This window comes from Python bivittatus, unplaced genomic scaffold, assembly GCF_059951505.1.
Source record: "Python bivittatus isolate LINGU-HERP-01145 unplaced genomic scaffold, Pbiv_v1 ctg000050_np1212, whole genome shotgun sequence".
Taxonomy (NCBI): domain Eukaryota; kingdom Metazoa; phylum Chordata; class Lepidosauria; order Squamata; family Pythonidae; genus Python; species Python bivittatus.
In genome coordinates, this window is record NW_028277033.1 from 1229555 (window position 1) to 1246840 (window position 17286).

Sequence of the window (17286 nt, forward strand, 5' to 3'; positions counted from 1 at the left end):
ATTTTTAATCCCCTTGTTTCAGTCTTCAAGCTCCACGTGACAAGCTTTCCAGCAAAACAAAAAGTTGTCTTTGTCCCTCTCTCTTTGCAATGAATGGAATAACATGTTATCAACACCTATCATATTAGTACAACACTACACCCACATGGTGCGTGCGTGAAGCACCACACACAGAACCTGCAAATGTTCATTACCCTAATAGAGTTTTCCAGACACTTGTAATGAAACTAACATAACAGCTGCCATAAGCAATTTATTGCAAAGAAGGAAGTAGCTAATTTTGCACTGTAACAGTTCTCACAGCACAAACCAGGGACATTTACCTGGATTATGCCACCCCATGGCAATCTTCATGCTTAAAGGGTTTCTGAAGTCAGACCCACCACATTATCAGTGTTTTTATATTGGAGGAAGGGAGGTGTGCATAATCTGTTCAAGTGTTATAGCAAATTATATCACTCAATAAATACAGCAATGGAGAAGCTGACCCTAACCCTAACCCTCGAAGTACCACTGAATGTAGATTACCCAGACGGAGATGCGGGAATTAACTGGTACAATAAAAAGCCTTTGCATTAAGTGGTGAGGTCAGATGCTTGCTCTGGGGAAAAGCAAGACATGTCAACACATCCCCAACAGACACCAGGCAAACAGGCTGGCAGGGTGAACCGTTCTGGCAGGCTGTGCAACTGCGCTCCAGTCCCAGAACTGGAAGCCGGGTGGAGAGCCAGAATCAGACAGACAGGCAGACACTGTAGAACTAGAGTAGAGCCGAATGCTTAGCAAGGCCTCTCTAGCCAAAAATGGCAAAAGTGAGTGAACTCCACTCTCGCTTCCTTGCAAGCGCCTCTCCGCAGGAAGGGGCAGCAAACAATGACAAGGGAAATGCAGTAGAGCTGAGATTTAGCTGGGGATGTGATCATACAGAAATACATATGTGGATTAGTACCAAACCTAAACTAGCCAGCAATTTCCAGCCATGTTACTCTGCTGAAGCCGATACAAGAGCATCGTGGCACCTGAAAGACTAAAGAGTGTATAACTGGATATATTCATAGATGGTCTGTATCAGATGTCCTGAGAGAGGAGTATTATATATTTACCAAGAAAAAAGTAAGAATTACTTACACATCATGAATGCATTGGATATGACCTAAACTTACTTGCATTTGCCAGCCATAGAGGATGGTAGAGAGGAAGATTATATCCATCTCCCTTACAGAAAAGCCCCTTATAAAATATCATGTAAGGCTGGGGCAGATTGTACTCCTGACAAAACCAACAGATTTAAAATAAGGGCCCGTCTCTATTGTTGAGTTGCTCCTAACCAATCAGTAGCAATGCAGATTTGGTAGATCTGGCTTTCTCTTTTTCAAGCTGCAAATAATGCAGCTTAAAAAAAAGTAGAAGGAGGAAGGATGGGTAGAGAGCATGTCCTATGAGAAGGAGGTGTTATTATAGGACGTAGAGGGCCAGGGTTTAACTATGTTCCACTACTACCATTCCATTATTGGGTAAGGTGTCTTAAGGTCCCAGAGGAAAAGCACGACATGAATGTGATGAATTTTCAGATCTTCAACAGAACTTATCCACAGTCTTCCTTACCGTTATCGACACCAATGCACTTAAAAGCAACCTATGGTGATTTGCTATTCTGTTCAGCAAGATGGTTCAGACCACCCTGCTTTGCAACAGGAAACTAGATAAACAGCTTTTTAAAAAAATCACTAAGATTAACAGGAATTTAGCAGCACATGCAACTTAAGGACAATTTTATTGTACTACACCTTTTTAGAAAATTATTTTAAACTGTATGTTAATTAGGCAACGTATATGTATACAAAATAATGAGGTAAGGATAAGTAGAGCAAAGACCACCTAGCCTTCCTTTCTTCAGAAGTAACATGTTGAACATTTTCTTTTGTTAAAAGCTACCCCTTTAATCAGGTTTGTAACATTTTAATTGTTCTGCCTGTATTTATGCAATCTGGCCTAAGAACAATTTGTTCTGGCAACTAATGTCTAAAAAGGCTATAAACTGTACAAGTATTACACCTAAATTGCATGAATAGCTACAGTAAAATTTTGTCAAGAAATGATATTGCGTGGGTATTTATAGTTCAGGACACAGACCACACATAAATGAAAGTAAAATAAATTGTAGAGCATACTAAATGGCATGACCTTACCTAGCATCAGCTTCACTGTAGTATTCCCTGGCAACAATATCTTCAAATAGCTCCCCCCCAGTCACCCTGGAATCAAACATAATTCATGAAGTTAAAAAGTCACACCTGATGAAGCAGATGTCAAAAACTCAATAGCAAATGGAAAGAGAAGCTCCTTCCTCAGTTTCTTAAATAACCTTTAAAAGGTTTAATTCCAAAGCAAGAGATCATGAAAGACTCATGATCCTCAAAGTAGACAAAGAAAGAGGAACTGCAGAGGTAAAGCACAGGCTTTCCAAATGCCAGTTCTGAAACCATGTATGGTCAAGCACACACTAGCTGTTGCCAAGCTTTTTCCTACACCTGTAGCTGTAGAAAGGCCAACTGCAGGACCTGAATTTTGGAGCTGCAAAATGAAATAAGAGAAATGAAATAATAGCAATAAAAGAAAGCTATGGGCCACAGCCTACACTATGAATAATCAGGGGGTTATATTTCTTCTAGTTTAGCTCAAATTTTGCAAATTTACTGGATAGAAACCAATGGAAATTCTGCCTCAGTAGAAGCATGTTTCTGCTGATTGAACAGGAGGAAGATTCTTCTCTCTCTGTTCTGGAAGTGTCAAGACCTCTTGCTTCTCTATCAGCTCATACCCAATATCTCTGCAGACAAGAAAGTGGGCTGAAATAACTTCATTTGCAAGCAGGTCTTAGCTCTGGCTTAAACTAGTAACTTGTGACAAAAAGATAATTTCTTATACAGGATTCAGGGCCATAATTTTCTTTGTTTGCTTAATCTGAATAACATGCAGATATGGCTACCTATGAGGGGGAAATACGCAATTTTGCAACAACAACAAAAAAAAAAGATATTTCTGCAAGCCTTACATTCCTCTCAATGACAAAAGATCAAAATCAAATAGAAAAGACTTACAGATCAAAGACAAGGTAATGGAAACCTTCTTCTGAAATACTCTCATGGAGCCGCACTGCAAAGACAGACAAAAACTATCAGGAAAGAGACAACATTGAAACTTTTCAGAAGTACATCTACTTAAACAGGAAAAAAAGCCTTGTACCACCTTTAACTAATATTTTCCCTTCCTTCCAACAAATTACTTTTTAAAATTCCCACGCTTAACATTGTATGTGAAATAGTATTAAAGTATTTGTCGTTAGAAAATAGCGAACCCTGTTGTGCATATAGGCCCTCAGTGATTCCTGAGGCAATGAGTAATGTCACCTCGCAGGTGGAGTACTAAGGCTGAGACAATATGGCTTGCCTAAGGCAACCTGGAGAGTTCATGGACCAATATGGGACCGGAGTGAACAGGGGCATCCTGATTCATAGACTTAGGGTGCAATAAATAGGAATTAAGAATAAGAAGGTAACGCACAGAGAGTGGGATGAGAACAAACCAAGACTGTATGAAAAACCAGTTCTTTCCCTGGTGCTATTTTCCATAACTCAAAGCTGCTATTTCATCCATCCCCACCTCCATAGTATAAACAGCATTTCTATGGGCAATTTAGATCAGAAAAAAGTAGATTTAAAAGAATTTAAATTTCACTCCCCAAATATTCCAGCTCTTATTTAGCCACACACACAGACACAAACACATACCATGCTTTTTATTTTGTTTTTAAATAGTGAAATACAAAAAGCTACAGCACCATCAAAATAAATAGACCGTAACTAGTCAGTGAACAAAGAAAAACTCAATATATTACAGTGAAGAAAACAGAAGAAGATCCATATAATAAGTACCAATGATATAAAATTATTTCAGTCCTTAAGCTTATCATAAAATAACAGAGATACATTGTGTCAACTTATTTTTTTTAGAACAAAGAATTTTTTAAACTATTATATGGTAACCAGATCACATGAGTTAAAAACCTTTCTTACAACACCTACATAATCTAGGGCCCATCTCTTTTAAAACATTCTTTGAGGAGTCAAATAGATATAAAATAATATTTTCTGATGCATTAATTTCATTTTTAAAACATAAGAACTATATTTCACATTTCTTAACACTGGATCTACTGATTCTCCAAAACTGGATAATCCACTTCAACTTCATTACATAGTTGAGAGAGATTAACTAAAGGTGGTCCTCGCTTACTGACCACTCATTCAGCAACTGTTTGAAGTTACAACAGTGTTGAATGAGTGGTACTTATGACTGGTCCTCAAAGTTCCAGCTGTCGCATCTCCGAAGTTGCAACCCAGGCACTTGGCAACTGGCTCACAATTACAGTGTCGCAATGTCCCGTGATCACAGAATCAACATTTGCAACCTTCACAGCCAGCTTCTGACAAGCAAAAGCTGTTGACAAGCCAGCAGGAGTTGCACATGGCAACCATGTGATGTCATGCTTAATAACTGCATGGGATTCACTTAACGAAAGCAACTGGAAGTGCTGTCACTAAGCAGCATGGTCACGTGATATTGCATTTTATGCCCATGTCGCTTAGCAACAGAAATTCTGGTCCCAATTACCACTGTTAACCTAGGACTACCTGTAATACTACCTTTTTAATTCTTTATAAAATTGAATTGTTGGTTTCCATTCAAGTGCTGCATCACTTAAGGATCCTAAAATTGCAAGTATCCCAGAGGCTGCTACAACATTTGAGCTAAACTGTTCAATTAATACAAGTTTCAATGATATGAGGACTGAATGAAAAGTAACACCTCCACCTCCATTACTTCAATTTAAGTAGGGATATTTTAATAAATGAAATAGAAAAACAATCCTTAAAATGCACTCTTTTGTTACCTCTATTTACTTTTCTACATAACCACCACAATTTGCTACACACTTCTGCCAACAATGGACAAGCTTCTAAAGCCAACATGAAGGTACTCCACACTTTGTCTCTTCAACTAGGTCCTGACAGCCCTTTCCAATTTTTCATTTGAATCAAATCAAACTGATGAAGGTGCTCCTTCAATTTTGGGAAAAAGGTAGAAGTCATATGGTGCCAGGTCTGGAATTATGGCAAATGGGGTAAGACTGTGAGATCCAACTTCACAATTGCCTCTTGGGTGACTCCTGAGGTGTGAGGCCTAGTGCTTGCAGCAAAATTTCCTTCTTTTGCTTCTGAACTCTGCTTAATTGTTGTTTCAAAGTTTTGAGTGTTGCAAAGAAGCCCATTTCAGGGATTATTTGGAGATTATTTGGTTGAACGTTTCATTCAACCCTTGTATATATTGCCAAGTAATATACATGCAAGTCATATTCAACATGCAATCTCTCAGTCTTTAAAACAATTATGAGACATCAACCACCTAAAGGGTTGATCCCTTGCTTAGTCCAAGCATTCCAATAAGAGGTGTCACTCCCTATTTTCAAAATTGGGTTATTTCACAGCATCAATTTCTCACATGATTCAGGATCAAAACATAATCGCTTACTTATTCATAACCAAATATGCCTTGATAGCATTCAAAGCTGAAAACCAAGATCCCTCCATAGTATCTGGTGCCTAAAACCTGCTAAGATTTCCAAGTTGTTACACACTTGCTCTACAAACAGTTCCAAAGAGGGGAGTAATTATAGAAAATCTCATTCCCAAAAAAGTATAGATGTTAAGAGAAAGGCCCAATGATATAAGTGAAAATCTGGTAAACTGAAGCCAACATCATCATAATGTAATCTCAACCTGGCCAAGGATATTCAAGGGGCTTTAGCCTCCATAAAATTCACTCACTAAATTATCTATCTTTGTAAAGTATCTAATAGGAATCCCTCTTGGAATATACAATAATATCAATCTAATATTTGTTTTCATAACACTAATCTTGCCCCCAAAATTTAAGGGAAATTTTAACTATCAAGTACCATATTTTCCTGACTATAAGACGATACTTTTTTCTAAAATCCTTACCCTAAAACTGAAGGGCGTCTTATTCAAGGAAGTCAGCCGAGGAGAGAACCACGCGGTGGCAAAACTGCCCATACTTTGTTTCTGCAGAGAGGCTTCCTCCTTTTGCTAGCCTCCAATCACGAGTGAAATAGCTTGTCTCCCAAACAGACTTCCTCCAATCACAAGCCTGATGTAACTGACGTCAGCTGATGCTGAACAAACCAATTAGAGGAAGGCTGTTTGCAGAGACAAGCTATCTGCAGTTTCACTCGTGCTTGAATGTAATTAGTTATGCAAAAGAGCCTGGAAATAGAGCTGCAGAGAGACGGTTTGGACCTCCTCCCACCAAGTGTATCAGGTAAATGTTAACTAATTACTAAATAAAAATGTGTTCTGCACTATCTTTAAAATATTGATTTTTTAATTTTGGGTTGGAAAAGTGGGGGTCGTCTTGTACATGGGGGCATCTTATTGTCGGAAAAATACGGTACATCTATAGTGAAATTGCATTGATACATTTAGACCTATTTATTTCAACATATCGTGTGATATTTCAAGAAAGATATCAATCCAAGTATTTTACAGGCTCTGTACCGACTGTAAATCCTAATCTCTTATAGTAATCTATAGATATAGTAGATTTCAAAGGCAGTAATTAGACTTGTTCCAGTCAATGGTATAAGTAGAACATAAATCATATTGCTGTATGATTTCAAAAAGCTTTGGTAATGACGTTACATAATTATAAAGAATAGCCATAATTTCATCAGCACGTAAGAACAATATATATTCATTGTTGAGTGCCACCACCTCCTTCTAGCGGAAGTAGCCAAGAACCAAAATAAAGATTAAAGGAGACAAGGGACATCCTTATTGGGTGCCACAACATAATTTGATAGGTTAAGAGACAAATCAGTTCATAATAATTCTAACTGAGTGGAGTTATCAAAGCATAATCCAATGAACAAAAGATAATAGAAATGCTTATCATTTAGAATATGCTTCATAAATTCAATCTGAACCATATTAAAGGCATTTTCAGTGTCCAGTGAAATTAGGACAAAGGATTCCAATTTATCTGCTATAATATCCATAATATCAGTCACCAGGTAGACCACTAACTCTTAATTCAAAACTTTTAGCTGATCTTGTTGAGGCAGCAATACACTGGGAGTTAATGCAACCCTACCTAAACTATTGGAGCTTGGAGAGCAAGCCATGACTCTCTGGGATTTCAACAGAGCATACTGTACGTATAAGCTCATCCTAATTTTCTTCCTCTCCATTATTTGGAGTGGAGCTCTTGGCATAAGATGACTGAATAATTATCTTCTTCATTTTATGTCACATACCATTAAAACCGTGTTATATCCTTATTATTTAAGATAAGCTGAAAGAGTTCAGGTGCAAATCTCTCCCCATTTGGCTATCTATATGAGCAATCCCATAAACAGAGTTGAAGCAGGGTAAAGAAAGGCAACCACCTAGTGTAGAGGGCAGAGGCAATGGTCTTGAGGGACAAGAAGAAGAATCACTACCAAGACAATTGTCAGATAAAAGAGGACAGGGTCTGGTGCAGGAATGTAACCTGAGTAAACGTCTCAGACAAGACCCTCCCTAGTTCTCATGAAGTAAAAGGAGGGAGGGCAGAAGCGTATTCCGACTTGCAAGATTCTGTTACTATACCTTTATAATAAAAGTAGTACTGACCTACATGATATTGGATTCTTAGTCTGATCTACCTTGAAGGGCTGACACCTAGGCAGCATGAAAATTGGAAGTCCCCAATGCTTTTCAAAAATGAGAGGGTCCTGATCATGAAGATTTTCAGTAGGACTCTCACAGTCCTCTTAGTCAAGCCAGTCTGTGGTCAGGCAACACTTGTAAATTTATTCCACAAGGAGAAAAAACTCACCTCTGATACAGATGGTGACATTTCAACAGCATGATTTGGTCTTGCTCACAACATTTCTGACATGGCTGACATGGTATGCATACCTGGAGGCAATCTGGAAGTTCCCATGCCAATAGGGCCTTTGTGAAGCCCAAAGCTGCTTCTATAAATGAATGTGATGCTGGAGGCAGATGCTCAAAAGCATGCCACTTTCCTATTATTTTTAAGAATCTTTCTTCAGAGGTTAGGTGGAAAAGGGAATGGTGCGATGACTAAAGTGGGGTACTACATTGCCTGTATCCCTTAGAAGGATTATTAAGAACATGTAAGTATATACCCAGTTGTACCTGAGATGATAAACCTGTTTCTGAACTTCAGAATATAGAAGAGGTCCTGACATGCCCTTCTATCCTTTTCTATGCAGAGAAAAAATTAGCAGATTGAGAAGTTAAGCAAGGACCTTTCTTGATTACCAGCAAGCAAGAAGAGACAAAAATGAACTGGAAAAATAAGGTTGGCTACAGCAATACACACACACACACACACACACACCCCTGAAAAACAGTCTTAACAAATAGCAGAAAATGATTAGAAATTTTATAAAACTGACCCCCAAAAAAGAATGAATTCAAAATTTATTTACAGAAGTACCAATAAAAGTGGTCTCAGAAAAGATGGCCATCTAAATTAATCTTATACCCATCACCTCTTCCACCATTTATATTTCATCATGTGTTTTATGATGAAGATAAAATGAAACCATATCAGGGAAGTGAACATATTTTATTATTTAAAAGATTTATATGCAGGAAAAAAGTTATAGATAATGTTAGGAAATTTGGCTTGTTCGTGATTTCAAATTTCTCCAATTTTGCATTTCACTGGAATCCAAGGTAATAGTATACAAATGATTAGAGCCAAGATAAAATTTCAAATTAGGTTAAATTCACCTAATGGGAAAATTTCTAAAATTTACAACATCTTGTTCAAAGTCAAACTTCTTGAATGAATTGAAAGCAATATGGGAATCAGATATAAAGGCTTCTTTCCCCATAACATTATGGTTATTCAACTGACCTAGAAAACAATTGAAATAAATTTTGGAAAAAATTCAATGAAAATATTTTATACTATTTAACCCCCAGCAAATGGAGCACGATAAATTCTAATGTAAATCTCACATGTTGGAGAAAATGTAAAGAAGTGGGTACATATCACCAAGTGTGGTGGTCCTATAAAATTGTTCAATTGCTTTGGCCAGAATTTCTATTCAAGCAATAAAAATCACAACTCAGTCTATTATATGAGATCTTAAGCTGATCTTATTAAGGTTTTTGTTTTTAAATAACCAAAATGATTCTTTAGAGCATAAAGAACTGATTAGGTGTTTTTTATTGGTTGTGGCCAGCCAGATATAGCAAAATCTTGGAAAACAGAAGGGATTAAAATATTTACATATAGTGGGAAGTATGCTGGAAAAGCACTCTAATGGAAAACTTGATTTAAAAAAAAGATGGAGTCAATATTATGATAGTGCAAAAATGATTTTATCCCACCTGATTTAAACTGATTATGTACAAAAAGGCATAACTACTTTTTACTACCTAGTTCCAGGTTCCTACATAACTTAAGTAAATAGGATTATATGTATTTTGATTTTATACTCTTATCATTGTATTGTACATGAAATAAAGGATTTTTTTAAAAAATTAAAAATTATCATCTGTACTATAAACAGTGAAAATGCAGCTTAATACACAAGTAAGAAACAGCTTGTTACAGTTAAATGGATGGGCTCCCCCGCATCTTCAGTTGGAGTTAAATCAATTAACTGACAATTGTAGAAAGAGATATTAATAAATAACAAGTATTTAAATGATGCTGTTTTAAAAACACTATTTACACATAAAAATGTAGTGGTTGAAACAGCATGTATCTTTTCAGCTGACCCCTGGTTTTTGATACATGGTACTTTTACACTAATTTTCCACCCTTTCTTGAAAAATTAAGCACTAGAAAAGTTCCTGCAAAACTTTTCAAGAATTACCCTCTAATTACAGGATTTAATTAGGAGCTCAACATATAACTGTTTCCCTTCACCTTGGGGTGACAGACTGCCAAGTGCATTTGTACACTGCAGGCTAAAAGCAACAGGGATCATAAAAAGTGTGCTTCCCCCAATTTAACAATTACAGGTTAATCTTGACTTTTCAAAAGCCAAGGGGCTGCAGTTCAGTGTCAGTATGAATCAATCTTTCCTCCTCCCTAGATAAAATTATATTCCGAGACGATAAACAGAAGAGCTTCCATAGGGACTAGCCAAAATGTACTGCATAATTTAATGCAATCCATAAAATGATGCATGTTGAAATTGGAACTATGATTATCCCTGAAAAATCTTGAATTCAGCTGAATAGCTAGTGAAAAAATCAACTCAGTTAGATGTCACCAAGTGGGGTCTAACCCAGTGACTGTATGGACAAATTCCCACCATCTTGACATTTCCTCAGTGATAATCTGTAATGGTCCCAAGGACATTCCAGCAATCTTTTAAATTCTGTCCATTCACCTTATCTTCCCATTCTTCTATTTCCTTCAATCTTGCCAAGAATCGTTCTTTCTAGTCCATGATTTTCCTCACATCACAAGGTCAAGATTCTGGTTGCTGATCATTACCTCAATTAATTAGTTTGCTTTATTTTGTCCAGGACTGATCAGTAACCATCTCCAGACACATAATTTGCATATTTGCCTCTATTAGATCTCTTAATTATTTATTAAATTTCTAAGCCATCCTACTCCAAACTATTCTGGGCATCTTCACAGAATTAAAAACAATGGCTGTATACAACCATAAGCATCCACAAACTAGCAACTATTAGGGAGACAAAACCATTCATCCATATCCTTAGCAACACAAGGACCTGTCCATCCCTCTCAACCCATGATTACTCTTGAGTAATATTACTTTATCTGTAAAAGTTTTTTTCTGATTTTCCTAAAAACACTGTAATTTTCTTTTTCCTGTTCTTTTCTTCTATTTATTGACACTGTTGATTATACTATATTTCCTTTATCTTACTTGTCTGATGCTGAAATTATCATACCCTGAAATCCAGATATCCCCCACTCTACTGTTGTTTAGAAGAGCTGTGAAGACCTGGCTCTTCACCCAGGCCTTCTGTGAGGGAGAGTGAGACCCCTCACTTCATCACCCTTGTCATCTTTTTTCTTTATTTTTTATGCTTTATTGTAATTTCTTTGTTTGATTGTTGTGAGCCACCCAGAGTCACTGAGATTAAAGTTTAATAAACTATTATTATTATTTAAAAGCCCAAGGCTGTTACCTTTTGCCTTTCTCTGGAATTTTGGGATTTATTTATTTTTCCTTAATTTTTCACAATGTTTTCATCTCTTCCCATGCTCCTCAGGTTTTCTTTCACATCTATTCCTTAAACAGATCTTATATTCTGGTTATATGCCTTCCAAGTCAAATCTAGCTGGCATACCTATTCTATTCCATTTTTAAAATTAACTGATATATTTTGACACCAATAATTCAAGGTCTGTTCTACAATTTGCATCTAGAAGTATCCTGGCTAACTAGATTGCCCTTCTCTACCTTTAGTTTCTTATAGTCAATTTGATTCCAATGTCATCCATCCAATAGAGTCTGCATTTATGATTTTTGAAGCAAGTATTAGCAATGAACACGCAATTATCTTTGCAACACTCTATTAAACTATCCCATGCATTATTTACCCAGTTCACATCTTCCTGTAATTTCAGGTTCTTCCATTTGTTCAACTTCTGTATTCCAATCAGCCATTAGTAATATATCCTTTTTAGATGGAGCATTTGGCATGATTTGAATTTGCCACTGAATTCCCCAATGACTTCCATGCTGAACCGGTAGTACGGGTATACACTCACATAAAGTTGATGTTCACTGGATAACCACTAACTCTAATAGATATGAGCCTATCATTTATTGGGCTATAGCCAACCACATACTTAGCAATGTCCTTTTAAGAATCATTTAAACCCCATGCCTTCATACGCACTCATGTTGTTAATAAGTACATCATGTAATCATCTAATTTAAAGTGGCCCACTCTGGTCCACTTAAATTCACTTATTCCTAAAACTTCCAATTTAATACATATTATTTCCTCTTTGATAATTTCAAGTTCTCTTTGGTTTGTGCTTCTCACATTCCATATTCCAAATGGGTGCATCCTTCCAAAACAAGCAACTCCTCTTTCAAGACTTACATCATCAGTGACCAGTCTTCCTCATGGCTCTGAGCTGCCCAGGCCTCCAAATCTACTCTTGAAACTTTACATTCTTCCCCAGTAATTAGAGGAATGCCTTCTGACCAGTAGAGCTGATTATCTGTACTCAACCTTGTCTAATGTTTCAGGCATATCCTGAATTTGATTCTGAGATATTCAGTTCTCTTGGCAACAATACAGAATTGATTTGGTAATTCCTTCTTCTGGGTGGGTTCTGGGTGGGTTACTTCTCTCAGACTGATAAGCTTCACTTGCCTTCACCACCACTATGTATTACTTTTAGTTTCATTCCTTTTTGTCCTAACTAGCAAGGAGGATACTATCAGAATTCCAGGTCTAAATGGCATCACTCTTATGGTCACTGAAGCTAAGGAGCCTCCTACCATGTCTAGGAGAAAATGATTTAGGAGGATATTCTGCAGCATTTATTTTTTAAAAATAGAACATTTTTATGCTTGAGATTAAAAATCTGAAATTGGAAAATTAACCTGGCACCGTTATGTTATTTTTACAAATAATCATATGTTTGGAATGCTGTATTTATAGCTGGAAAACATGTACCGAAAACCCCCAAAGCATCAAGAGACTTTAGTATATCCCTACAAGGAAAGGATGAAGCAATTAACGGCAATTTGGTTTTTAATCCCAAATCACTTTATCTGGCATGGACATTGGTGTCGGACTGCAATCCAAGCCATCTGGACAGAAATTGATTCTCGTGTGGAACAAGTGGAAAGATATTATTTCCCATATTTACAGGCCAGACATTCTAAAATGGAAGATGGGATAATTTGAATCACTCCTGTCAGACCCTTTTCGCAATGCTTCTTCAATAAAAGGTAATTATGATAAGGCATCAATGCTCAGGCTGAACCTCTTCTAGTCTGGCCATTGGGGGAGTCCTTAGCTTTTTTTCACAAGAGTTCTCCCTTCAGCCCAGTTCTAGGAAAACCAGAAAGGGAGGTGTACTGGATCCTTCCACCCAACCCTGAAAATACAAACTTTTATATCAGTCCTGAGGCTTATAATGGAAGGTAACTATCACACACCAAGAATCCCAAGAACATCACTACACTCAGCCTAGCTATATAAGTATATATTACCTACTTGAATAAGCTCCTCCCTTTTCTCCTGAACAGTTATCCTCAATTTTATAGAATGTGGAGGACAAGCAAAACCACCCTCTTTGGGAGACCAATGATTATTTCACCAAATCAAGGACAACATTCCATGTATGGTGTACTGGGTCTAAGACGGCAAATTAAATATTATCTAGGGGCAAAACCCACCTTCCTAACCCTCAATAGGATTATAAAAACCCCTCTCAGCATGGGGTCAACTTACCAGATACTTTAGTGGGCACTGTGATTAGGCAACAAACTCTAAAAACTGAACTGGCTGTACCTAAGTGGGGGGGAAGGGGAGACATTAGTTCCTTGTCTCAATCTGTAATTTACTACCACAAGACAGGAGGAACACCATCAACTTAGAGAGTATTAACAGGGAATTAAATGCCAGATTTATATTTTTATGTCTAATGTGTGTGTGTGTGGGGGGGGGAGTTACAACTAGTTATTCCAAGAATATTGGAAATATCTTTCTACTACTTGGTGAAGATGTCTATAACTGCTTTTTAGAATGACATTCTCTATTCCTTGGAACTGACATTCCATATAAAACTTATTGGATTATCTTGAACAGGCCATATATGTAGAGAATCATGAGTATGGGTGAAACTTTTTTAATCTGTCCAAAGATCTTCATATCAAGAAAGGGGCAGCTATTCCTATTTTTAAACACTTAGTTATGAAAATGTGAAAATTTGCAGAAGCAAAATAGACAGAAATTATGTAAAAAGGAATTGCCTCTTTATTACCCATGGCTCTTTACATTAGCATTAAGCTAAAGGTAATTAATTTTATAGGAATTTTTCCAGACTATGACACTTATGTACTATTTAGATATTCCTTCCACTTTAATATATGAAAATTGTTCAACCCAATATACAAATGTATATTTGCAATTATAATGTTTGGAAGTATATTTGCATAAAATTTAACTTAGAAAGAGAACAAAAATAAAGTGCATCCATTTCTTCCTTATTTGGTAATGTAATTGATTCAGTCAGAGATCACATAATGAATGGGGTGTCACCATGGCATTATACGGCCAATTTAGCTTGTTGGCAAGATCGCTAAAAACAAACAAGGCCAACTGAGACTGGATACAACAGAACATAGGCACTTCCAAGCAATGCAGTTCCCAGTTACCAACATTGTGTTCAAATGAATACACATTGGTAAAAAATGCGAAGAAAGACAGACCGTTATGTCAATGAAAAAGATATGTCTTACTACACATCCTAAAATGTCTTTCCAAAATCAATTTCAAAATCGATTCTGCCCATGAAAAAATATTTTTGGGTCACTTAGCACCACAGTTTCACCCACTTTCACATAACTAGGGTGTGATTTAAATCTATACTTTTTCCACTATCTTCACATTCAAAATCAACACTCAAAATGGAATTTATATAGAGTTTTACTGATTATTTTTTTTTTTTTAGTATCTATGAGCAGAGCAGGTAGCCAGTGCTAATCAACAGCTATGTCTACAAACTCAGTTGACCCAAAATGAATACCGGTTACTTATCTGGTAAGTCAACGGCACATAAGCCAGAATGCCCGGATCAAGCCAGAGCCAGAAATATCTGACTCTGTTCCAGTCCTTGCAGAGATGGCTGAGTGACTATCCCTCCTTGCCCTGTAAACAAAAGTTCTGAGAAAAAGTTAAAAAGCAAAAAATGGGGGGCCCAGTCAGAGTTGGTGCCACTGTGGGCTGAGCTGAAGGGGCTTCCTCACTCCTGCCCCCTTTCTTCCCAGTCTCACCTCCCATGTGGGGCTCTGGTGAGGCTGTAAGAAGCAGGAGCGGCAAGAGGAGGCTCCTAGGGCAGCTCCGTTGTTGTGGGGATGCTTTTGATTTCTTCTCTGTGTCCAGTAGTAGGAAGAGAGGATTTGCCCTTTTGCTCCTATTAGGAAGCCTGGGGAAGCTCTGCATAGCCCCAGAGCGCCATGACTATTTCGGGCTAAAAACTCAGTTTTACTAATCCCAGTATTAATTGGGTTATAGTCTTTGCAAGGCATGCTAAACTCACCATGAGACACTTAAGAGGGCTACATAGGTCCAACCAATTAATGAAATTAAACCCAAGCCCTTTATCCTTATTATATTCTCACCATCTAACATTCAACTTTCTAAACTTCCATCCAAGAAAGCCACTGACATCTCTTTTGCTGTTGCAACTGTGCAGTGGGCTCTTCCACTGAGACTGAAGAGCCTCTGCTTCCCACCCAAGAAGTGGGCAGATTTCTCTTTAGGACTGCAAATGATGGACATCCCTGACGCAATGCCAAAACAGAGATCTTAATTCTTTATACAATAATGCCAAGAAGTCTTATGTGGCACAATCTCCAAAATATTTTGGAAATCTTTTTCAATGAGCGATGGTAATAGCCAAGTAATCAAAGTCACTACTATCATATCCTCTGGATATTTGACAGACAGCCATTAGCAAGCCTTTTCATCCCTTAAGAGGACCTGTAATGGTTCTCTCATGATTCACTGTGATGAACAGGGAGTTGGGGGACTGCAGAAAACTGACTGGCAATGGGAGAAATGGAACTAGCATGAATTACTTCTACCTATTCCTCCATTCCATTCAAAATATTACCTTCAGCATTAAGGATATGCTGAAGCTAAAAATATAAGATACACATGGCCTGAGCAACGGTAAAGCAACTACAGTTATATGCAAGCAATATAACTGATAGATCAATTGCCTCTGATGGCCACCACCCACCCATGCCAACACAGCCAGAACACAGATGGAAAACATTGGGAACGACCCACATCATCAACCACAGGCTGAGCAACCAAGCATTGCCAGCACGGCTGCCACATAGCTGCCAGTAAAAATATACTCTTAAACAAAGTCTGTCAAGGACAGCACAGCTTCCTACCCCCAGCTTTCATGATTATATTAAAAGGGCCAGAATTTTCTCTAGCTGCTAAGACAGTTCCAGAAGGACTTTTAATTAAACATTTACCTTAGAAAGCATGAGGTGTAATACAAATAATTCTTTAGAAAGAATCTGCTCCAATAGCTAACCATGGCTCCTCTGGAATAATATCCTAGTGACATATGGATGGTAAATTAACAAAACACATTAAAAAAATCTTAATCTCTGCATCCCAGCCAAGGAATATGAGTGATACAAGAAGGTTTAGAGCTTCATGTAAAGCAACACAAATCTAGACCATCACTAGATGGCAGCAGAAAGCTACAGAAAACTATAACTCTTTGCTCTCATCTAGTGGCCACCCATACTGTTGAATCCCAGAACTAGTAATTCTAGCTTCATGTCTTCAAGACAAAAGGCAGTGTCTGCCTTTCAAAACAAAGATGTGTTTAAGAAAAGCAAATATGTTATGGATCAACTTCTGAAAGTTCCAAGGAACTATTGGAAGAGTCTTGAGCAGACAAAAGTTAATGGATAATATTCACCAAATACGGTTTTTGCATACTCCTTGTTTAATGGAATGTACGTGCAAATGTCCTGGACAATAATGGAGGAAGGAAAGAAAAATGCCGCATTTTTTCTTTTGATGCAAAACTATTTTGGGTGAGGCAAACAGTAATTTTCTGTTTATCTGTTATTCCCATTATTCCCAATTGAAAGAAACCAACTAAATCAGGGATGGCCCTATCTGTATAGATAAGGCATTAGAGGTCATCAAAGTTGGTCTGAGGAGCTCCATGCCATCTGAAAGTTTCCCATACCTGGTCTGGTCCATTTCCTTACTTGGAGCAATGGGATTAGAAGGAAAGCAATACAATAGCTTGTACTGTATCCTCACAAAGCCTATATTAACTTTAGGGAAGGAAAAAGGATTTCTGAGGTAACTGCAGAGCCCTTTCTCTACTGCTACAACCCATCTTTCTGAGATGTTCTTAGCCTTTGTGACTACAACTATGAAGACAAACTTAAGGAAA

At 37.4% G+C, this 17286-nt stretch overlaps 1 protein-coding gene across 30 annotated transcripts in view; it reads right to left on the reverse strand.

Annotated features, from left to right (window-relative positions):
* Positions 1–17286, reverse strand: part of CAMK2G (calcium/calmodulin dependent protein kinase II gamma) — a 178043-nt gene that overhangs the window by 79299 nt on the left and 81458 nt on the right. For all 30 annotated transcript variants that reach the window (XM_088128544.1, XM_088128586.1, XM_088128554.1 and 27 more), the window contains exons 4-5: positions 3102–3156; positions 2190–2255 (exon numbers count right to left, since the gene is read on the reverse strand). In XM_088128544.1, the coding sequence (XP_087984670.1) occupies positions 2190–2255; positions 3102–3156 (121 nt within the window). The remainder of the gene's footprint in view (positions 1–2189; positions 2256–3101; positions 3157–17286) is intronic.